A 25,443-nucleotide genomic window follows, 5' to 3' on the forward strand; every position below is an offset into this window, starting at 1 on the left:
AGTATTTGGTTGTATGATGCCATCATTGGTGAATAAAGCTTGTATTCTGTTTTGAGAAGCAGCATCTCAGGAGTCACTGTGATTTGTATTCACTGTCAGATTGTAGAATTAAATTAGGTGTGCTTAAGGCTCCACCAAGTAGTGCTCATGTCAATTATGTGCAAGTCGAATACGACGCAACCAACGCAAGCCAATTATTGTTAGTCACTGTGATTTGATCTTTATATCTAAAGATCAAACATATATGGATGTTCGTAATTTGTCCCTTTGCCAGATTGTAGATTAAGACTAGGTGTGTATATTCTCTCTATCAAGTGAATTAGACTGGATAGAAAAACACTAAAGTGACTTGTTGTCAATATGCATTTGTTTTCGATACATCTTACTATCTTAGTCTTGTACATGATCCAGTTCTTTGATTGTAGTTTTAGTTTCTAGAATACACCCTGCATCTCCAACATTACCGACGCACAATCATTGGACAATATAAATAAGCCGACTTCATCATATTGCATTTAAAAAAGTTACAACCGTTCTGTTCATTCAGTGTTGAGCAACATTTACATGTTCATAAACTTAAACATACCCATTTACAAGTATTTCACCATCTTACCCACAAAAAATCTAAATATCAAAAAGAAAAAGAAAAAAATCAAAATAAACATAACATTCCCCTGCATTTTCAGTCTCCATTGCCAGAACCAAAAAAAGAAAACATGATTCAGTGACTTACCATTTGCATTAGACCCCTCTCCATTCGAATTCTTCTCTGTACTTTGATAATAGCTATTTCTTAACATTATATCATCATTTCCATTCGAGAACTTACCCAAAAATCCACCATATCTCTACAAAAGAATTCAAATGTCGATAAGGCTTACTCATTGTCATACCCATCACTCGGAATCAGAATCATCAGATTCATCTTTCTCCTCATCAGACGCATCTTCCTCATCATCAGACCCTTCTTCTTCCTCGCCAGGCCCCTCTTGCTCCTCATCAAACCACTCTTCCTCCTCGTCTTCATCTTCATCGTCCGCTTCGGAATCGGTATTTTGGGCCAACACTGCATCATTAATCCAAAATCTCTCATCTTGGCGAAAATCCTCAATCATCACTCTTAGAGCAGATTCTGTATCACTTCGATACCCAAAAAAAGAAGCAGGCTATTCATCTTCGTTAGCATCACTGTCATTTTCTTTCTTCATTACCGCCCTTCCAGCCAACCTCATCTTTTTAGCATGCACTTCCCAGAACTTCTCCTCCTCTTCTTTATCTTTGAAAAGATCAAAACGACGCTTGTTTTGCAAAATCTGTACCGGTTTTTCAACTGGTTTCTCTTTTTCAACTGGTTTCTCTTCTGCTTTGATTACATCCACTGCAGCATGCATCTCTTCCCAGAGTGTAGGGACTTCAATATCATATAACAAGTCATTTACTCTCTTTTTTACCTTCTCCAGATCATCCTTGTTCATCTACCCAATCATCTGCATAGTGGTTGATAGCCTTTCACATCTTCCTTTCTCTTCTAACTCTTTCAATAGTTGCTCTTCAGTCATGGGGGCTTTACCCTTTGGTCTGTGTTGATCATCATCACCAGCCATTTTGATTGATTTGATTTGATTTGATTGAGAAAAATTCAGAAAACAGTAATCTCCCTCTATAAATTCTCTCTCTGAATTTTTTTGCTCTCTGACCCTTTGGTTTCCTTGTTAATCCCTTTGGTTTCCCTGTTTATTCTCTCTCTGGAATAAACTATATTCTTGTAGGGTCACGACTATTCCCAAGAGAAAGCTTTAATCGAACACGTACCCTAGTCTAATTGGCACCTATTCTAACCCACAATGTCATAATGACGTGATAAACCTAGGTAAAATGGCATTTTGGTTAATCAAAGTAGAATTTTTTTTTATTTCCTTCTCTTACTTGCGCGGGAAAAAGACTGGAAGAGACGAAATAGAGAAACCCTAGGTAAGGTATTCTTTCCTTCTCTTATCAGATTAAATTCAAACTTACTTGTTTAATTTCATGAATGGGGGATGTTTTTATTTTATTAATCTGAAATTACTATTGCTAGGGTTTCAGGTATATACCTTTCCCAAATCTAAAATCGTTTTCTACTGTAATATGCAAACCTAGGGTTCTGTCAATTTTAAGAGTTTTTTATGATCTTGGTTGTGATTCTATATCTTAGTAAGAATTTTAAGAGTTTTTTATTGTCAGGGTTTCTTTTGTTTTGTTCAGGTCTTTCATATTTTTATGATCATAAACCAATTTAGGTCTTTCATATCTTAGTATTAATTGGTTGAAACAACTGATGTTTTGTGTGATTCTTGTGACGGAAATTATGGAATTTGGTTTAGGTTGAGCTAATTTTTGTTACTAGTGGATGTTAATGGATTTAGGAATTTGCTTTTGTTGTTGTAAGGAGTAAAAGTTACATTGTAGATTAGTCCGGCGTTGTTATATAGCTGGAAAGGAGAATCTGTTACTGTATTCTATCGATTTTGTTTTTCTTCACTTCGCAACGGTGTTCTATCATGCTAAGCAATTGGTTTAACAGGGAAGAAGGCGTATTTCAACCCGGCGTTCGACAAGCAACGCACGTGCACTCCACTTGTAGCCTATTAGAGAACCTACTCATTCTCTACCTCCACATACAACAAATGGCATCGTTTGACTCCGCGGAAGATTTGGAAATCACCAAAGCATGGGCAGCCGAAAGTCGAGTTCTAGATCGTTCCTCGACCGAGACCCTTTTGGGCGAAGATACATAACAAATTTAGCCAAGATTATGGGAACCCGAGAGGAAGAAGTGTTCAACAAATCAAGGATAAGCACAACATCATCCTAGATGCGGTAGCTGGGTTTTTTAAAATCAAACACCGGATCTGGCACTCAAGCCATATGAGCTTGTCCCCTCTACAACTTGTACGTATCTTTATGGTTTATTCGGCACAATACTTTTTTCAATTTATATGTAACCAAATAAGTTTGTGTGTTGTTTTTGTAGCACGAAACCGTTAAAGCGCGCTACTTAGAGGAAAAGGGGGAAGCATTCACATTTGATGAAATCGTTTACTTCATAGTATTCATATTTTCGGAGTACCACCAGCTACGGAGTACCAGCAGAACTCAATGGTGAGTGAATTGGACTCCATACTCTTATTTGGCTTCCAGATAGCAAAGGTCAATTCTCTGTTAAGAGTGTCTATAATGTGTTGTCTAGTGTATCTAATACTTTTGCAGGTACTAATTCTGTTTCTCCACAGGTATGGAAAGCTTTGTGGAAGTTAAATTATTTGTTTGGAAGTGCTTAAAATATATAGTCCCAACAAGAGATAAACTAGCTAGATATGGAAATTATTTGTTTGGTTTTAAATATCAATGTTAGTAATATTACGGTACAACATTTTTCATTTAGGAGTTAGATTCTCTCTTGGTTTTCTGCAGGAAATAATATTACCTTTGGTGCAGGACATTTGAAGCATCAGTTTGGACAATTTGATGTTCAAAGATTTTTCAGAACATAACTCCAAATAAGACAATGTCAATAGATGTCATTAGTAAACTTGTGCCTCCTGGAACTAATCTTGTTTCTTCTACTAATGGGGTTGTGCAGCCTCTAAGATGGAAACCTCCTGATAATGTTTACAAATTTTGATGTTTCTTTTAAGTCAGATTCATTACAAGGTGGAATAGGGCTAATAGTTAGGAATTGTGCAGGTAGCTTCATTCGGGTGCAAGGACAATGCTTCAATGGAGGAATGAAGATAGGAGTTGTAGCTGAGGAGCTGGAATGTAAGGCTATGCTGGCAGCTGTTACTCTGGCACAAACTTTAATCATGTTATCTTTGAATCAGATTGACAAACTTTAATAAAATCCATCAATGATCAAACCTATTATGTTAATTGGATGAATCAAGCTTTGGTTTTAGATATTAATTCTAATTGGACAAACACACAAATATAGTAGTGTGTTTTAGTTCACTTAATTCTAATTGGAGCCATAGAAGTTCTTACGATTTTTATTTTCAACTGCACCAACACGTACTCCACTTTATACAAAGATAGTTTTTTACTTTAGTACCGTTATAACAACTGCAACAACACGTACTCCGCTTTTTACCTATCATTTTGATTTATTTATTTATTTTTGATTCATTTTGATTTATTTTCTGAATTCGGGTACGGACAAAAAAATCTTCAGTATGAAATGAACATTATTTGCATCGCATCTAACTCCGGTCACTTAAAGCCATCAAAGCAGAAAATTATGCATCATGATAACAAGATTTGACTGAGAAAATTCTAAACATAGAACGTGCAACATGCAAATTGAAGGATCTTTACCTACCTATTTTACCAAGTTATTTACGATATACACTTAAATATTTTGCCAAATTATTTATTAGTAAAGATATTTCCAAATCTCCATTTACCCTACGTGTTCATCTCTCTCGTCTTAAATCATTTCATGTTTCTGCTCTTAAATCTTCTAACCTCCCCCTAGAAAACAAAACAAGTTGTTTACTTTGATCATCTGATTCATCTCCTGGATAAACCATATATTCCCCTGTCAGTTTTGCTTTGCAGATTAATCGGATCGACCGTGTAAGTAATTCTTTTCAGTACTGCTTTGTTAACTGAGATTGTAACTCTAATGGTCATAGTAGGGTAAATATCGTCTTCACATGCAACTGTATGTAGGTAGATAACCTCTGATTATTTGTATGATTCATATATGATAACTGAACTCACATTGTGACTTGTGATTATTCTTTGTGACAAGTTTTATTATTTCGTAGTTTTATTCGGACCACAATAACATTTTCACAAGATGTTGACAAGTTTTTTCTCCGTCCAGGTATCTGAGAATTCATAATGGATCGTAGAGTGGATCCTAGAGTAATGGATAAATCTTGGATGTATACTGATAGAACCAAACCGCATTATCAAGACGGAGTCGATGTATTTATAAAGTTTGCTACGCATACATACCAACAGGATATTGCGACTGGGAAACGGAAACCATACAACAAGGGCAAAGTTAAGTTTCTATGTCCATGTGTGAAATGTCCCAACGTCTACGTGCACAAGGAAAGTGAAGTTAAGTATCACTTATATACTTCTGGATTCATTTAAAATTATGTCGTATAGACTAAGCACGGAGAAGGAGATGAGTCATCATGGTGGACACTTCTGGATGGTAATGGCAGCGACAGTCCGCACTCTGATGAACCAACACATGCTGCAGAGACTATAGAAATGGTTAATGCTTTATTAGGAGAAATTTTTTCAAAGGAATCTGAGAAGATGCAACGGATACTCAATGATGCTGGGAAACCCCTATACGAAGGATGTAAGGATTTTACAAAGATATCTGCAATGTGTGAACTGTTTAACTTGAAGAGCAAGCAAGGAGCTTCCGACAAGTTCTTTAATGAACTTCTACCACTGTTACAATCCATGCTCCCTCCAGAAAATGAGATGATGAAAAGTACATATGAAGCTAAGAAGGTGATGAGAGATTTGGGTTCAGGCTACAAAAGATACATGTATGCATCAATGACTGCATTCTCTATTGGAAGAAATACAAGGATGACATCAAGTGTCTCACCTGTGGGGAATCAAGATGGAAAGTTGACGACACCACCAAAGAGGTGCATGAAAAAATTCCGGCAAAAGTCTTGTGGTATTTCCCAATTATCCCAAGACTGAAACGACTGTTTCAATCAAAGAAAATTGTCGAATATTTATTGTGGTACGACACTAGAAAGAAAGAAGAGGGTGTTTTACGGCATCCGGCGGACTCACCAGCATGGAAAAATATAGATGAAAGATATCCCTGTAATTCGTGATGATCCTCGAAATCTGCGGCTAGGCATTTCGGCTGACGGGGTTGACGTAACAAAGGCATGCAAAAACAGCACAGTGTGTGGCCAATTCTGACAGTGATTTACAACCTTCCGCCAGAGTTGTGTATGAAGAGAAAGTTCACCATGCTGTCATTAATTATCGATGGGGGGCCTTGTAAGGACATTGATGTTATGTTACAACCGTTTGTCGAGGATCTCAAGGAATTGTTTGAGGGAGTCCAATGTTTTGATGCGCTGAAACATGAGATATTTACTCTACGTGCGGTTGTTTTATGGACAATAAATGATTACCCTGCTCTCGGTACACTGTGTGGTTGCCCCTACCAGGGACGAGACGCGTGTAAGGTGTGTGGGAGAAATACTTACTATGTCAGGCTAAAATATTGTAGAAAAGAGGTTTATACCGGGCGTAGAAGATACCTACCATACGATCATCCATTCAGACGTCAGAAGGGGTTCAACGGAAAAGAAGAAACTGAAAAGGCTCCGGAACTTATGACCCCGTCACAAATATACAATGAGGTAAAGATTATAAAGAATAAATGGGGAAAGAGACGGAAGAACATTGTGGTGGAATTCGTGCAGGATAACCCTGGAAGAGGTGGAAAGATGAAGAGAATCGAAAAGACCATCGAACCAAAAAAAGGGAAGGGGAAGGAGAAGGAGACCGAAAGGCGCTACTGGAAAAAGTTCAATATATGGTTCCGGCTCCTCCCCTACTGGCGGTATCATGTTGTCCACCATTGCATAGATTTCATGCACGTCGAAAAGAATGTATGCGAGAGTATCGTTGGAACATTGTTGAACAATGAATTTAAGTCGAAAGACCACCTTGCTGCTCGAATGGACCTGAAGGAGATGGGTTTTAGAGACGAGTTGCAACCTCGAGAAAATGGCAAAGGGGGATATATACTAAAGGCATCATGTCACTCATTAAGCACGGAGGAAAAGGACAAGTTCTGTGCAACATTATCCGAGATAAAGGTTCCACAAGGGTATTGTTCAAACTTTTCAACACTGGTGAATCGAAAAGATCGAAAGCTTATCGGACTAAAATCGCATGATTATCACATACTAATGCAACATTTTTTGCCCATTGCGATTAAATCAATTATGCCGCAGCCAACAAGATATGTTATTATCAGGTTTTGTTTCTTTTTCAGGGCAATATCTAGTAAAGAAAAGGTGGCAGAGCTAGAAAAATTGCATTCGGATCTCGTTGTGACGTTGTGCTTGCTCGAGAAATACTTTCCTCCATCCTTTTTCGACATCATGGTTCATTTAACCGTACATCTTACCAGGGAAGTGCAAATTTGTGGTCCTGTATTCTTTCGATGGATGTATCCGTTTGAAAGGTGCATGAAGGTCATAAAAGGGCATGTGCGAAACAAAAACAGACCTGGAGGAAGCATTGCTGAAGGGAACCTTGCGAAAGAGACAATTGAGGTTATCAGTGAGCACCAACAAAGCATGAATGATACAGTCGGAATTCCACCAGACAAACTCAACACATCTGACACTGGCGAAGATTCTTATTCTTTCAGGGGAAAACCGATGTCAAATCCTAAGTTTCCTCGTGTTGATAAGGATCTGTTTGATAAAGCGCATTTCTATGTATTGCGGAATTCGCCTGAAGTTGCTCCTTACGTTGAGTAAGTATAACTAGATCTAACCAGATAACCTCATTTTTTATTTAGTTTTTGATTCTGTGTCCGAATTTATGTAAAGATAATAACATTAATCATTGCACTGTCCAGCCGACACCAGAATTTTTTGAAGGATAAATATCTTGGTATGAGTGATAGACAGCTAGATCAAAAACATCATGAAGAGTTCGCCAAATGGTTACAAAAAGTGGTAAGAGTTTGCAGAAAATGTCACTCTTGCTATATAACTTTTGCGTTGAGACGGAGGCTAATCCTTATAATGCATTTCAGGTTGACAATGAGTGGGCAGACTCTAGGGAAAACTTCAATCAGGACTTAAGGTGGCTATTAATCCCACCGAATGCACAAGTAGAGACATACGAATCATATCACATCAATGAATACATGTTTCACACAAAATCTCATGATGGTTCCGTTAACCAGAATAACGGGGTTTACGTAGAGGCAACTGACACGCACATTAGACAAGCGGGGATTACCCTTAATCTGGAGGATTATTATGGTGTTTTACAAGAGATATGGGTGCTGACATATCATTCGCTGAAAGTGCCACTTTTCAGGTGTAAATGGGTTACCAAAGCAGGGGTCTCAAAAGACAAACTTGGCTATATTTTGGTTGAGCTTGATAAGTTGGGACTCCAGGATGATCCTTTCGTTGTAGCCTCCCAAGCTAAGCAGATATTTTATGTGCCAGACCAGGAAAATAAAAGAAAGTCTATTATGTTAGGTGCACCTACCCAAATCTGGAAATATGTTGGTGATGAAGTCGACGAGGAATTCAGTATGGCAGTTATTTGTCGGAATGAGTATAAATTGCCAAAGGTAGATAAACTTGACCTGCAAAGGACATCCAGGGATGATTACTATCGGGACGACATTAAGGATAGAACTGCAAGGAAACCACTAGCACCAACAGCAGTCCCTGCTTCTCAAACGACTGCATCTGAGCAACCATTTCCAAGGACTAAGCGACAAGCCAGGTGATAGAATGTAGTTGTTTGGATTTTTCTATTAACTAGAGAATGAATGTATGGATTGTTGAAAAAAAATTGATTCTTAAATCATGGTGGGGTTTTGTATGCAGATGGGTTTTAGCAATGTTGGATGAGTTTGGATTTGGCTATACTGATTATGGAATTAATATTTTTTCATGCTAGGATTAGTAGTAATAATACTAGGCTTGCACATAGATTTTTTTTTGGAATTGGGCCTAAAATAGTCTTTGAATTAATCTTACTCCAACAACATTTTATAAAGTGGAGTAATACCCACCATCTTAAACAACATTTTATATACCCTATTGATTCATTAATTCAGTCATTCCTACCATCTCTACTTAACAATCATTGGAATTTTAGAATCATTCACCGAGAACATTGCTTGTTTGTACATTTACAAAAACAAGAAGACAATAACAAAAACAAGTCCAATACTACAAACATTCCTTTAACATTTATCAGCTCAGCCTTTTCCTCATCCTTCCGTTCTTGCCATTCTAAGAACTTGGGTAGCCATGCATTGTAGAGAGCCTCAAATCTCCTTTTCTTCCGCTCCTGAACAACCTCTTCTGCCTCTCTCTGACGAGTTTGCTCTTGAATCCGATAATCAATTTCAGACTGTGCATCTTCTCTTAACTGATGCAATTCCTCTATGCTCAAAGAAAGGAGAATTGACTTGGCTTGTGCAAATTCAGGTGTTACTGGTGGTGCATTTGGAAGATTTCCGATGGAATTGGTTGAATTCTGGGCAGGATTAGCCATACTCTCAATTTAGTTTGCTAAACCTAAACCTTTCCTCTTCTGTTAAAGATCTCTCTGAAAATGGTAATCTCTCTGCTAATTAACCCCTCAAATACCCCATTGTGCCAATTCAATTCCATTTATGGCGCTTAGTTAGCTGTCGTGTCACTTTGTTAACTACGCCCTTTCAAAGCCATCCGCGTCCCCTTCACTCTAATAACCATCATTACCCTATCAAGACCTATTTTCAACACCTAATTCCCATTAAGACTTTTACCCTCTTTGGAACTGCCATTAAGGGAGTATCTGGTGGGTCACCAAACTTTGATGTTTATCTTTGGGGTTTAATTAACTCTTTATGTTTTATTCATACTAGGAGATGGCAACACCAGTTAGGAGGCTTCATTGCAACCTGCTAAAAATGCTCTTCCTGCTAGAACAGTCCTTCATATAATAGCGTGTCCAAAAAAGGAAAATTTTGGCCATATTACGTTTCCAAAATAATATTAACAATAATTAAAGCAAATACTAATTAACCACTAAACTCAAAATGGATATTAAGAGAAGTAATAAGGGAGAAGGGAGAATTTCTTATTCACTTAAGAAATTGGGATACAAAATACAATAGCCTAAGGGAGCTATTTATACAAGTCTTAAGGTGTTAGCTTGTATACACCACCTAGTATTACATGTCACACTACATGTAGGATGTTATGTAGCAATAACACCTCTAGCTTGCAAACCATGCAATTCAACACCCACTAGCTTTAGGTGTTGATCTCATCCAACAAAGTAGCTTACTATTGCTTAAGTAGCTTATACAAGGTGCTTGGTATAACAAGGTGCTTATGCAAAGTGCTTGGTGTAACTAATGGTGCTAAGTGGATAGCCACCATATCCCATGCATATTATAACAGGCCACACTTTGATTTGGCGTGTTTATTAAAATGTTGAGCAGCTGAACCAGTTTAGTTTTTTCAAAACACCCTATAGACACGTCTAAAGATGGGAAGCTTGGTGGATTGATACGTTACCTAACTTCTTTGAGGTCATGTGTTCGAATATTGCGTTTGAAAGCTTTTTATTAATTTTTCAGAAGGATGGGCTTGTTCAGAAGGATGACAGCGTCTTCTTCTAGAAGTTTTAAGGTATTTGGGCTTTCACTTGCCACTTCAAGCCCGTCTCTGACAAAAATAGTTGAGGGCAGCTGCGGTTCTATACTGGGTTTCGACTTCGGGTCACGGGTAGCCCGCTTAGAGAGTCCGCTTGCCAAATAGCTGCCAAGTGTTTGCTGCCGCCTCTTAACGGCCAATAAGTTGGGGTGGCGTTCAATAGGTCTTTGCATGCACTTAGTAGGCATGTGCCTCCACGATATCTCAACTAATTGATCTCGAGGATTGAAAAAGGATGGGTGAGATGTGTTAACTGTTGGTCTTCTCGTCCATAAGGCCTGTTTGGAAGAAATCAGTTTTAATTTCCAATTTTGTAACTCTGTAACTTCCACATTCCATCTCCGCAAAATCCCTTCAGTGTTCCAATTGTTGAAGCTATGTCTAAGCGAGGTTATAATGCATATATAAATCTGAATGATCGCCCAGCCATGTCTACAAATCAGGAATCCATGGGTAGACCAGAGGAAAAGAAGGCTAAGATGAATATGCAAGAAAACCAGGTATTGATTTTTGATAATCATGGAAGAATTGTTGGGTTCAAGGTGTTGAATGTGAATTTCATAGTTGTAATTGGCTTTATTAATAACTGTGATGGTGTTATTGATTGGGATTCCCCCATTTCTCCAATTTGACAGGTTGTAGAGATAAGCAGTAGCAGCAGTGAGGAACTAAAGCCAAACATGCAAGTTGGTACTGGAGGTGTTGGAGAAGTCAAATATGATAGGGTTGTTATGCATGATAGTGCCAGTGCTTATGCGTTGGATCCTCAACTTCCTCAACTCCAAGGGGATGATGAAGGGTGGGTGGTGTATATAGTTCATCCTGACAAAGGCCATTTTGTGATTAATGAAGGTGTGGTGCTTGTAGGGGAGCAGCAGGTGGTTTGTGGTGGTGCTAGACAGGGGTTCTATTCTGCACCAGTTCCAGTTGCATGCAAAGCTAAGATTTGGGAGAATGACACTCATGGTCTCCCCAATGATGTGATAGTCTTCCCCAATATCTTCATGCTGGCACCAGTGATGCGACAGTTGGCAGAGGATGCTTATGATATTGCAATCTTCGGACCAGGGGAGATAACTGATTCTAATGAGATTCCTGAGGATGTAGTAGTGCCTATGCCTCCTCCTAGGGGAAACTATTTTGTGCCAAGGAGGAGGGCTTCACCAGAAGGGAGTGGAGCTAACAAGAAGGTTGTTAGAAGTGGTGTGGGGACCTCTGGGGTTACACCGGGAGCTTGACCAGTATTTAACCATCCCCTTCCAGATGGTAAAGTAAGTATTCCTGTAAATGTTTTTGGGTGAATATTGCATATGTTTCTGATGGATAAACAGTTAATACTAGTGGTGCTGATTTTGGATTTGATAGTGTTGGTTTTAAAGATAATGATGTTCAATTGAATGTATGTGTGGTTCTGGATTATTGTATTATGCTTGGTTGAGTGGTTGTTGTGTTTAATTTTGGTTTTGAGCTTGATGTGGTGACTATAGTAAATAGCAGGGGGAATTTGAAAGGGGGTTATCATGAAGGTTTGAAATTGTTTTATGGGATTAATAGTTTTATCTAGGTATTCATATGAACTACTCCAACTGGTAGAATAACATATTAGTACAGGAATGCTTGAGAGAGCAATGAAAAATCTTACCAGGAATCCAGTGTGGTAGCTGAGAGGGAATTTTGACAGCACACATAGTCCAGGAGTAGGATCTTTTAGAAACCAAATTGCAGACTCCCAAGTTATTTATAGCATTCCAATTCAACGAATTACCAAAGAAATTTTGATTATAGGTGTTTAGAAGATTTACAGAAATAGTTTTGGAGAACCCAATAACTTGCAGAACATGGAAGTCAGAATCTATTCCAGAGAAAGCTAGGGAATTAGTCTTGAGGGTGTTGGGTGTACTTTTTGGCCACACTTTCAATTTGGCGTGTTTATTTAAATGTTGAGTAGTTCAAACAGTCTAGTATTTTCAAAACACTAATCATAAACATCTAAAGATGGGCAGCTTGGTGGATTGGTACGTTATCTAACTTCTTCGAGGTCATGCATTCGAATATGGGAGAATGCTTTTTTATTAATTTTTTCAAAACGAACTTTTTGAAAGTTCAAAGAATAACTCTACCAGTACTGATGCTTGGACTTGGTTTTGTTGTTGTTTCTTGTTTGTTGCTGAATCCATTAAAATATTTTGGTGCTTAAGTGTTTTAATGGATTCAACAGCAAACAAAAAGACAACAACAAAAACAAGTCCGATACTACAAACATTCCTTTAACATTCATCAGCTCATTGAGCATTATATCAAGTTTTTTCAATTCATGAGTCCTGGTAGTGTTCTTCCCCTCCTTCATGAGTCCTGTTCTTCAATTCTTCTCTGTCTGGTCTGAGTTCATTACCAATTACATTCTATACATCATCCAATCTTTTTATACAGAAATTCACAGTAATAAATAATAATTCATTCTATCACAATACCATAAACTTCAATAAAGAGCATAACATTCTCGAAAGCTCTTAGAAAAAATAACAGTGATAGCACCAACATTACTTTTATACATTCCCAAAATTCCATCAATCCTTACAAGAATTCACAATTCATTCAAACTAAACATCATAATACCCAACATTTAAATTCCAAGTACAACCAGAAAAGTACCATTCACCAAACTTCTTTCCACACAGTGACCCTAACTGTAACCCAAAAAACATTCAAAATTACCAACCATCCCTCCTTTAGTATCAAAGACAACATTAGAACACAAACTTACCAAACTGAAATTAAAGCCGACCGAGCGTTGGGGAGAAGCAAAAAGAAACTTACTAATATCATCAGCATCAGATTCAAGAAGACTGGAAGACGGGGAAATCACCAGAAAAGCCTTTTCATAAAAAATTTGTTAACTGTTTTCAGTCTTTATACTCATCCTAAAAACTTGGCTCATTCTGGTAACACTGTGGCTCTAACCACAAATCATCCTGTCCTCCATCGCCACCCCGCTCGCTATCCTCGATGTCTGATGGAGCAGGAGAAGTTCCACTGGAATCCGAATCACCATTCCCGTCTTCATCATCATCTGCATAATAAGCTCTCACACTTACACTCAAGCGTATCGGCTCACCCTCATTCATGGTTCGCGAGAAGATTTTGGGATTGGCAAGCTCATAAGCAAATCGCCTCTTCAGATGATCATCATCATAAACAATTTCTCCATCCCCATTTCCTTCACTACTTCCATCAACATCATCGGACTCTATCTCACCATCATCTTCACCATCTGCCTCAAACCCATCAGATGACTCAGAATCATCTTCAGTCATGCTTTCATACTTGGGTGCTTTGGCATCTTTGGAATCTCTCTCTGTTTTCCTTTCCTCCCACTCCTCATCTTTCCTATCTCGCCTCTCATAATACTTTGGAATCCATACACCATATACCCTCTCAAGCCTTCTCTCCTCTTGTTCCTTTCTTCAGGCATCTTGTTCTTCTTCCCTCTGTTGGATCTGCAACTGCAACTGCCTATCAATCTCAGATTGAACATTGCTTTGCAACTTCTGCAATACCTCTAATTTCATCGAAGAAAGAAGTGATTTGGCTAACTCATATTCTGGTGAATCTGGAGATGCAACAGTTGATGTTCGTGAAGACTCGCCTGGAAATCTACCACCCTCTGCACTTGGAGAAGATTCTCCAGCCATTTCTTATTTCCACTAAACCTTTCCTATTCTGGTGAAAATGCTATAATTTTTTACCTTGAAATTGCTAATTACCTTCACAAACCACCTTTTGAAGCCACCACCATACCTATTCATTCCCATTTAAGACGCTTGGTTCAGAGTCATGTCGCTTTGTTTACCACGCCTCTTCAAAGCCATGCGTCTGATTTCACCCTTTCAAACCATAATTACACTACTAAGACCTATTTTCAACACTTAATCTTCATTAAAACCATAATTACACTACCAAACATTGAATTTTATCTTTGGGGTCTAATTAACATTTTATGTTGCATGCAGATTAGGAAATGGCAGCATCAGTTGGGAGGCACCATTGCAGTCTGGCCACACTTTCAATTTGGCGTGTTTATTTAAATGTTGAGTAGTTCAACCAGTGTAGTATTTTCAAAACACTAATCATAAACATCTAAAGATGGGCAGTTTGGTGGATTGGTACGTTATCTAACTTCTTCGAGGTCATGCATTCGAATATGGGCGAAAGCTTTTTATTAATTTTTTCAAAACGAACTTTTTAGCCACGCTATAAAACCGGCGTGTCTATAGAACGCACACTATGGACACACATATACTAGCGTGTCCAAAGAAGAACTTTTTGGCCACACTTTCAGTTTGGCGTGTCTATATGGCCTACACTATGGACACGCATATACTGGCGTGTCTTTAAATCGTACACTATGGACACGCATATACTGGCGTGTCCAAAGAAGAACTTTTTGGCCACACTTTGAATTTGGCGTGTCAATCAATCGTACACTATGGAAACGCATATACTGGCGTGTATAATGAACCAACTTTAAAACCACACCTTAAATGGCGTGACTAACCTTTTGGACACGCCACAACTACCTAATGTGGTCATAGACTGGTCTATAAACACGCCCAATACCTAATGTGGCCATAGACTGGTCTATAAACACGCCCAATCAAAAATTTGAAGTTAACGTGACTAAACGGTTGAAATTTTGACACGCTACTAGCCATGGCGTGGCTGAAAGCACTTATATGAACACGCCCATTGAACATGGCGTATCTATAGGGTAGAATTATACCCTATAGACACGCCAAAACCAAAAAGGCGTGACAGGGAAATTTATATTTGGCGTGGCTAAAGGTCATTTCTGTACTAGTGGCATATTCCAATGTAGGTTGTGGCAAATACCTTGGCTGATGGTGCTATCTCCATTAGAAACTGTAACAAGCATTTGTCCAGTTGGAGAAACATGTAGACCCAGTTTTGAAGTTAAAGCAGCATCAATGAAACTATGTGTGCTGCCTGTATCAATAAGGACAATGACATAGTGCTTATTAAGATGACCAGCAATTCTGATTGTGTCAGGGGCAACATTACTTGTCAAAGCATGTAAGGATATCTCAATGGGAGAATCAGGAGTCGAGGGAGAGTCTTCGGAGACATCTTCAGTGGATAATGACTCATGCTCTTCAAGTTCCTCATCAGCAATCAACATAAACAGTTGTTGAGTTTTACATCTATGCCCTTGTCTGTAAAACTCATCACAATTATAACAAAGCCCTTTGTCTTTCCTAACCTGCATCTGTGCATGAGTGAGTCTTCTAACAGGAGGAAGAAAGTTGTCTGGGGATGTTTTTGTGGGTGTAGTGGGATGAGTGACAATGGGGGATGATGATGATGATGCAGTGTTCTTAGTAAATGTTGAGGATGGAGTGAAAAAAGGTTTAATGGTAGAAGGTGGGTGGGAAACAAAAAGTGGTGATGGGGCAAATGGTTTAGAGAATGATTTAGTGGCTTTAGTTTGGTGATGCATAGAAGCTTGCTGCAATCTAGCCAAATGAAAAGTTGCTGCAGTATTAACAGGTTTAAACATTTGCACCATAGTACAGATCTCCTCTTTTAACCCACTAATGAAACTCAATGTGTAAAAACTCTCAGGCAAAGAAGGATTGTTAGCAACCATGAAACTTTTATAATGTTCCCAAAGGTCATAGTAATCTTCAACAGTGGTGGTCTGGTAAAGATTATTGAAACTGCCTACATAATTGTCCTGAGCAATATCCTCAAATCTAACACATAAATCCTCAACAAAAATATCCCAGGGAATGAAATCCTTACCCTGTTGGTAATTTAAAAACCACGGATCTACCGAAGAATCGAAAGGAATAGCAGCAATATCAACACGTTCATTATCAGGAATATTATGCAAATGGAAGTATCTTACGCATTTGAGAGCCCAACCACGAGGATTTGTACCATTGAATCGAGGAAAATCTACTTTAGGAGTACGAGAGACTTACGATGTTCGTTATGAGAGAGATTGTGAACTAGCTTCTGAAAGCCTGCAATTGAATTTTCCAGATTCGTTTGAGGAACCTCAGATGTAGAAGGATCTGGAGGTGAATTCGGTGCAGCTTCAAGTAACCCAATGATGATGTTTATCTTAGAACTCAAAGACTGGATTTCAGATTTAATCTCAGTAATTGAATCGGTGTGTTGAGAAATTGTTGATGAGATCTCCTGAAGTTTTCTTTGGTGGCCATGGCTACAGGTTCCAGGATGGAGTCTGATACCAATTATAGTGTATCGAGTACAACTACAAGATGAATTGGATAAAAAATGGTAGCAAGCTACCTTCTCTCTGATAAACAGAGCCTAAACTTCAATTGAAGTAAATCAGGTTTTTATTACATGAGTTTTTCAGGAAGGCAATGATTGGTTCTTAAATGACCAATCTTAGCTAACTAATCTAACGGCTAACAAGGCATCAAGTCAGTACGGAACTCGAGGAAAAAGAAAAGATAAATACACACCAGCTAATACTAGTTACACCCCATACAAGTTATTACAAGCAAAGGAGATAAGGGTGCTAGGTGAATCTAGTGGAACGTGACAGTCTAATGCTCAACAACACTTTCTATCCTAATCCGAGACTTAGCTATAAGTAGACTAAAAATTAAGACTTATAGTTTTGGAAACTAAACTTGACAAACAAGCTTTAGATAGCAACGCCTACGAGTTCGACCGAGCAGTATTCTAACATGTATGATTTTAACATATTTTTTTTTTGGTTCCCGAGAGAGGGGTACTTTATCAAAATTCTCTTTTATAATTCTAGGTACACGATGTACAAAATTGGACTCGTACGAAGAACTCTAGGTCTGTCTGGATAGTATTTGATGGGGAATGCTATGATAAAAAGGAATCATGTTATTGGGAGGGAAAGAATGGATTTGAGGAGGGAAGGATTGTGGGGGAGGGAATCGTATTTTTAGGGGAGGAATTGACTTCTCAAAAATGAGTGAAGTGTCGAAAATGTCTTGATAGTTAATTTTACCAACCAAACAGATACCTAACTAACATCAAAATATCTCCATCTCACAATGATCATTACACTGAGATGATCGGATGAGCATCACCCACAGAGAACCTAAAAGTAGGAACACCAACCAACAAACACACGACATCCTACGCTGCAACTAAACTCTCAGGATTGAACTAAGATGATCCAATTGTATTTTTTTTCTTAATTGATCTCGTAAATTAAGAACAACCTGTAAACTAAACCCATGCTCACAGTCATCATGATTTCTATCATGAACAACCTGTAAATTTGTACAATTATAACATTAGCAAAAAGTGGATGCACAACGATAATAAATGGGAAATAACATCAAAGCTTCGGTAAGAATAAAGGCGATATTCAAATAGGTTACATCACAATTATCTGTGCCAGAGTTTTTCTTAAAAGAATAAATCCTGCGTAATGATGATTAACCCATAATTCTTGCACTTGTTGATAATTAAACAAGCATGGAGACAAAGAAGATTCACCGTATGTGTGGATACATTTCCCATCTACAACATCATCCTTGCTTTCTTTGTCTATGATTTTTGGAAATGTTTATGACGGACTTTGACTAAACAATATTATTCAAAAATTTAACGAAAAGAGTTAGGGTTTTAGAGGAAGAAGATCAGACAGATGTGAATCGTGATTAGGAACGGTGAATTCAGTAAGGTTGGGGTTGGCATTTTATAAAAAATTGGTAATTTTGGTTATATTTTTCTTTTAATCCATGTTGACGTAAGTTTTGTCTATATTTTTCCCTCCTCAAATCCATTCTTTCCCTCCCAATAACATGACTCATAAAAAGCTAAAAGAGATTCAAACGCACGTTCTAAGAAACTCCGTCATCTAAAGTTGACGAGGTTTGTGCCGTCGATTTCTCCCCAACTTACAAGGTACCTAATCTCTCCCTCTATTTAAAATTGAATAGAGACCGGTTCATAAATTCTTCCATTCAAACTTCTTCTTTCCTTCAGAACCAATCCAACCATTTTACCTTTAAAATCTATCCAATATAGTATTACAGCGAATTCTTCTTCGCCCATAGGCAATTTCCTTTTTTTTTTTTAACGGTTTTATGATCATCGAAAACAACATTAGATTCTTCTAAGATGGTGTATGTTGATTGGGAAGAGATTTTGATCTCAAATGAAAAAGGAAAAAGAGAAGTTCACTATTTTTTGAAGAGGAAAGAAGGATTAGTTAGAGATCTTGCTGTGATTGGGAAAGAAAAAACCATAAGACACATGTTTTATACGATTGCTCTATCAAACCCACCGCTTCTCAAGTTAAAATCACGAAGAGAGGTTCTAGATTGGCTTTCTTCAATTGTTTCAGGTACCATTTTTATTCATTTCTATCTCTTTATTTTTCATTTTACCGAGCATGAAATTTTTAATCTCTCGTTTTTGGTTTGCTCTACAACTTTTTATTTGTGCAATTTAGAGATGAGGTAAATTAGGGTTTGCCTATTATGATATTGGGTGGCCTTATCATCTCCATATTCAATAGCTATCTATTTCTTTCTGTGTTATGTCACGTTGATTGTTTCTACATAATTCTATACCTCCTCTAAAAGCTTAAATATTTCTCATCAGTGGGCTGAGTGGAATCAAATTTCATGTTAAAGATTGATCTTTTGTTGTTGTTGTTGTTGTGATTTTTATTTAAGTTTGCTTAAGGTGATACTCTTAATCTGTTTGAACTAACGTTGCCATCGCCCCTCAGAAAATCATATCATTCAATTATTAGCTCTATTCATTTTGAAAATGGTCTGTTTAATTCTCTTGAAAATTGGAGAGAATACGCCGTTAGTCTTACTTCTTAAAAAGTATGCCTCAGAAAATGAGTCATTCCTTATTCAAATCCCTCTAAATGTATGTAGCAAATAATAAAGGGATATAGATCGTGTTACTGGTGATATTTTGTTGTAAAAGACATAATCCTGCTAGAGTCAATAGACTCAAAACCATGTGCTATTGGCACGAATTGAACAGATTGTTGGGTGTTGGCTTTGGCCTGCGGATATAGAATGGTGGGGTGAATACATGTTTGGTCAACGTTGTTCACATACATAGATCCTAGGCTTCCGTTACTATGAATTACTGTTTGTCTTGATAAAAAGGCATCTTGTGTTTGTTCCTATGCTGCAAAAATACCAGTGGCTCCATATTGAGACTTGGTATTAGATGTTATATATTAATTGTATTTTAAATTTGAAAGTCTGATTTGAAATGCTTTGGCATCTTACAAGATCCCGTATATGTTTTACTTGATATATTGTTGTTATATACGACTGGTTTAGACGTGTGCTCTTATATTCTCGCATTCAGTGAAAGCAGAATCTCGCTTCCCTCTCTACCCTTTACATTTTCAAATTAGAAACTAACTACGTGCTGGGCTGCAGGCAATAATAAGCCACTTATTGCAGCTGGTTGAAAGTCTGAAACTAGTTAACTGCTTCTTCAAGGTTAATATGCTTTATCTTCTTAAACCAATTCTATTCACTTATATCTCCCCAAAAAATTATCGAAGTTATAAAATCTATTTTACTGTTGTTTTTGTTAGTGATAGATGCCCGATTGGCCTTATGATTGTGTATCTATTGGGAGTGTTATTATTTATTTTCTTCGAGTACATGATATTTCAAGTGTATGAAAGCAAACATTTTTATTGGGGAATTAGGAGTTGATAATATTACTTGTCTGTATCTTGTAATGCAGCTTCCCAAGTAGTTGGTGATTCTTTGTCCTACGGCGGTGCTTTAAATTCAAAAGTCCATGCTTCAAAGGTTGGTGGATAATTACTGCATTTTGATAAGTTGCTTGTAAGGAGTTTATCCTCTGATTTACGATGCATGCTAATTGTTCCAATATCTGTTTTTTTTTTTCAACATTACCCAGGAATTTCAGACTAGGGAGCAACATTGTAAGAGGTTTTCATGGTTGGGATCTTCGTGGACTTGCCGCAAACGGCGTAGACATTATATGTCATTTTGCCGCAATGGAATTACAGTTTCAGTGAGTGTCATATTCATGACTCCTTTTGGACCATTCTTAGTTGTCCTTGTGTTATCCATGGGAGTAAAACACTTCTTGTTTTATGACACTGTATTGTTGTTTGATTCCAGGTGCACGACTTTGTATACGTTTTAGCTGAAGAGAATAAGAGACTCGTTGCGCACTTAGAGGATCTTTACGAGGATTCCAGAAGCAACAAGATGGTTGTGGTACGATGGTTTCACAAAATTGATGAGGTTGGTTTCGTTTTACCTCCTGATTATAATGATAGAGAGATTTTTTTTTCTCTTTGTCTTCAAGATCTCAGCGTTGAATGCATTGATGGTTTGGCAACGGTCCTCAGTCCCCAGCATTTTGAGAAGTTTCAGAATCAAGCAACAGATACGCAGTGGGAACCGTTCATGTGTCACAGGCAGTTTCACAATGAAGATATCACAACTTTTGATATTTCCCAAGTCCAAGGCTACTGGGAACAAGATGCAATCAGATACCTTAACAGGTTATCAGATCTTATGGATTTGATCCCTGATCTTCCAGGTCATTGTTTGATGATAGGAGATGACAACTCCACCAAAACTAGGCCAAGGAAAAAGCTCCGCAGGTCGAAGAGCAGCGAGGACCTGCATTTGGTTGATGATAAAGGGGCCAAAGAATTAGGTCATGTGGATGTCAAAAAGTGCTATAACGATTTAGTTGATAGCAGCTGTTGTGCTGAGGTCAGTGGTCATAAAGAAGTAAACTCCGCTCCTAGTGCATCAGTAGTTGGCATGGACAAGCTAACACCTGGTTCCTATATTTCTGTGGGTTGTCATGTTGAGGTGCTGTCCCAGGATAGTGGAATTAGGGGTTGTTGGTACGGAGGTGTTGTTCTCAAGAGTAATAAAGATAAAGTGAAGGTGCGTTATCAAGATGTTAAAGATGCAATTGATGAAGCCAACAGTTTAGAGGTAATGCCTAAACATCAGTGCTTGTTTTTACTGCCCCTTTGTTTGTTGTGTTTCTGGAATTGGTTTTCGTGCTGTAACTCAATCCTTTTATTAAAGAAAGTCAAAGGGGCAGTTCTACTGTTCTACACTTTCGAGTCAAATAAATTATGGTGGATGCATGATTGCACCTCCAAGCCTTGTTGTTTGTTGAATATGGATTTAACTGTCAAACGTTTTGATTGTGTATTTCTGATTGTATATTTCAGGAATGGGTTTCAGCATCTAGGACTGCGGTCCCTGATAAGTTGGAATGTCGTCTGCGTGGAAGAGGAACTGTTCGTCCTCGGCCATCAACTAACATTTCATTGGGCCCTATCAAGGTTGGCGCCTCTGTGGATGCATGGTGGCATGATGGGTGGTGGGAAGGTATTGTAATTCAAAATGAATCTGATGAAAGAGTTCATGTATATTTTCCAGGTATGAAGATTATTTTTCAATGCAAATTTTCTTCAAGTGGTAATGATGTGTTTGAATCTTACTATTGCTGCAAATTTCCTTTAGTCATGTTGCTAGTCTCTCGGTGGCACTGATCTTGAGTCCTTATGACTTGCCCTGCCTCAATCTTAAAACCTCATTCTAGGACCTATGGTACTCATTGGAGTATGCTGATTTCACATGCTACCATTTCAGCATCAAGCTAAGCTGTTGTTTACCAGCTACCATCATTTCATCGCAAAATATTCATGCGTGGAATCAGCCATCTTCTTTTAAAGAGATGAATCATTTGTTGTTTACCCAGCTACCATCATTTCATCGCAAAACATTCATATGCAGAATCAGCGATCAGCTCCTCTTTTAAAGAAATGGATCATTTGAAGTCGATTCTCATTAAAACTGTGCTCATTCATTATGTTACTTAAAGAGTTGGAATAGCATTGTAGGACCAAACCAGATTGCACTTGAATGCATGACCATTAAAGAATAAAAAAATCCTTATTAAGCCTTTACTTTTTCATGAGTCTCCTGGAAATGAGGTATTGTTTCTCTTGTGTGTTTAGTGATCGTTTGTCTACATTAAAGAAATGAATCATTTGAAGTCGATTCTCATAAAGATTATGTTCATCCATTATGTTCCTTAAATGTTGGAATAGCATTCTAGGACCAAACCAGATTGCACTTGAATGCACGACCATAGAAGCACACTAGTGGTGTAAAAAATCCTTATTATGCCTTTACTTTTTCATGAATCTCCTGGAAATGAGGTATTGTTTGTCTTGTTTGCTTAGTGATCGGTTGTCTATATATTGATGTCCACTTCACAGAAAAGGAACTCCTTCGCTTTAAATATGTAGTTGTACTTTCTGTTGGCAAATTGTGTTTATGTTACTCAAATAAATGTCTGACATCACCATTTCTTGCAGGGGAGGCGCGTTTGTCAATCTTCTGTATTCGGGATTTGAGACGGTCTCAAGATTGGCTGTGCAACAAGTGGACTTGGATTAAGGAGAGGCCAGATCTTGCTCAGTCAATTTTATCTGACCTAGAAAAGACAAAACAACTTGCAAAGATATTCAGTTGTCGGGTCAATTGTGATCCAAACCATGTCACAATATCTGACAACAGTCACCATTGTGTTATTGCACAAAAGAATGAGAAAGCCTCATGGTCCCTCCCTAGTTCAGAGCCTCCAGCGGATGAAAAGGTGACATCTGCGGAGGCCAACTTGAAGCTGAACTCGGTGACAGATGGTTTAGTACAGCTAAAATGGAACTCCTCAAGCAAGAAACGGCGTAGTAGAGAGAGATTGTGTAGCAGGAGACATGAAGGTCCTACAGACTCGAAGCAGCTGCTGCAGCAACCATCTATTCATATTAGCAGGAACATCAGCCATGTGAACTGTGAATCCCGAATTTCTGGTGAAAACTTTTTAATTGCCAAGTCTCTGAAAGTTGATCTTGAAAATTGTAAATATGGAGGGAATTCTGTTCTGAAATCATCGGTCTGCCCACTAACAAACTTGGTCATGTCTCAGTGATCCGCTTCCACTTCTAATTAATAGATATCATCGTTGTTGGTGCAGAAATTCATTCGGCAACACATTTATTTTCCTCTGGACAATCGTTGCACCGAAAGAAAAAAACGAAGAGATCATATAAATAATAGGGTCTCTCTTCTAGAGGTGGTAGTTGTTATGCTTGCTGTGTCAGTTGAATCACACTTTAAGAAGTCATAGAGAGCTTTCCAAAAAGCTTGGAAAACCGTTTCTTTTTAGTTTCTTGTGGGGATAGATTTAGGAAGTTGGCAGTGCTGTAAATTTTGTTTGCGTCCCTACTTTTTCTCCTATATTTTCTTCCGAAGGAATTTTCTCCCGTATTTACTTGGCTTGGTATTGCATATACAGCGTGTTCGGTTCCGACGCCTAGAAATTGGTTCAACTAGGGAATTCATTGAAGAAAATGAATTTTATTATTGTTTTGTATATGATCTCGGTGGAAATGGATAATCGGACTAAAAATCACTAAACCCCATTCAAATGTTGGGATCCATTAAAACTCCATCTTAAACAAAACTGATACAAAAACCCCAAATTTTTAAAAATTGATACAAAAATCCCAAATTTCAAAATTGGTTTCATCAAATTTTATGATGAAACCAAAATTGGTTTCATCAAATTCTTTCGGGTTTTTGTGTTACTTTTGTTTTGATGGGTTTTTGTGTTACTTTTGTTTTGATTTGTGGATAGATAGTAACATCTTTGGGGTTATAACTCGCGGATTTGTTAGCGAAATCTGTAATTACATATAGGGAAAACTAAAGATGTTGTCGTTCCGTATTACCAGGATTTTCAAGATCTAAGAGTTGACTTCTGAGCTAACACATTTTTGAATGAGGGAGAGGATTTAGGTAATGGGCTGGTTGGTGCAACCAAATATTTCACATATGCGACGGTGTGTTGCACCAAAGCACGCACACCGGCGGCACCGCCATCCGCCCGGTTGGGCAATGCTGGGTTCAGGTGTGCCCAGTTTTGAATTGATTTGAATTTTGCGCGTTTTATTTTGTATGTCTGGCGCATCATACAAAGAATTGATTTTATTTTAGGCCGTTTTATTATATACTAGAAATAACTCGTGCCATAACGACACGTCATGAGGCTAACATAGAGTTATAGTAAATATCTAATAAAAACATATAGAAAAAGAGTAATTCGAAATGTATCTAATTAAGGATTATATTTAATTAGGTTATGAAGTTTTGTTAGGATGAATTCTACGTATAAGAACTTATGAACCTGGAAGTTTGATATAAATAATTTTTAAAGTTGGTCTCAAGTGCAGTTGATTTAAGAGTAATTACTGAAATTAAATTTTGCTAGTCAAATTGTTTTATTGTGTTATATTATTTTATTTTTGATGATCACAACTAAAACAACATAAGCTAATCAAACTTGGATTAATATATAATATCTTTAAGATTGTATCATCAATCCATTTAACAAGAACGCGCAATTGGGGGATACTAAAACTAATTGGGGGATATAAATTACTTCCCCCAACCAATAGTGTTTGTTAAGGGGTACTTTTTGGGGTGAAAATACGATACTACCCTCTAAAACAATAAAAACTAAATCAAACATAAAAATACCCTGCTCCCTTTTAAATTCGAAACATTTCTCACTCCCTTTCAAATTCCCTTTCTCCTTCTCTGTCGGCTCCTCACTTTCTTTTTTTTTACATTCGGTAGGGATGAAGACCATGCCGGTAGTGATGAAGACCATGCCGGTAGTGAGTGCCGGCATGGTTATTTAGGATTAAGACCATGCCGGTAGTGAGTGTCGGCATGGTTATTTAGGATGAAGACCATGCCGATACTGAGTTCCGGCATGGATATTCAGGATGAATACCATGCCGATACTGAGTTCCGGCATGGTTATTAAGGATGAATACCATGCCGATACTTGCTATTTCAGACAAATTTTTTCTGTATGT

General features: G+C 37.9%; 1 protein-coding gene across 2 annotated transcripts; it reads left to right on the top strand.

Annotated features, from left to right (window-relative positions):
* Positions 1-17,697: 17,697 nt before the first annotated feature.
* Positions 17,698-23,827, top strand: LOC113298386. Of its 2 annotated transcripts, XM_026547118.1 has the most exons (7): positions 18,708-18,846; positions 19,916-19,978; positions 20,232-20,299; positions 20,412-20,528; positions 20,639-21,475; positions 21,721-21,931; positions 22,876-23,827. In XM_026547118.1, the coding sequence occupies exons 4-7, from the start codon at positions 20,496-20,498 to the stop codon at positions 23,487-23,489; spliced, it is 1,695 nt and encodes a 564-aa protein (XP_026402903.1). In that variant the 5' UTR covers positions 18,708-18,846; positions 19,916-19,978; positions 20,232-20,299; positions 20,412-20,495; the 3' UTR covers positions 23,490-23,827. The 2 variants fall into 2 exon arrangements, with proteins under 2 accessions (XP_026402902.1, XP_026402903.1); XM_026547117.1 differs by lacking the exon at positions 19,916-19,978 and having other exon boundaries at positions 17,698-18,846.
* Positions 23,828-25,443: the final 1,616 nt, after the last annotated feature.

The sequence above is a fragment of the Papaver somniferum genome, chromosome 7 (assembly GCF_003573695.1).
Source record: "Papaver somniferum cultivar HN1 chromosome 7, ASM357369v1, whole genome shotgun sequence".
NCBI classification, from domain to species: domain Eukaryota; kingdom Viridiplantae; phylum Streptophyta; class Magnoliopsida; order Ranunculales; family Papaveraceae; genus Papaver; species Papaver somniferum.

What these genes read in the sequence shown, in the direction of transcription:
- LOC113298386 (XM_026547117.1), top strand. Translation starts at nt 18,621, where the DNA reads ATGGTGTATGTTGATTGGGAAGAGATTTTGATCTCAAATGAAAAAGGA. An exon ending in GCTTTCTTCAATTGTTTCAG is followed by an intron (nt 18,847 to 20,231) that starts GTACCATTTTTA and finishes CTTGTAATGCAG; the next exon opens with CTTCCCAAGTAGTTGGTGAT. An exon ending in GCAATGGAATTACAGTTTCA is followed by an intron (nt 20,529 to 20,638) that starts GTGAGTGTCATA and finishes GTTTGATTCCAG; the next exon opens with GTGCACGACTTTGTATACGT.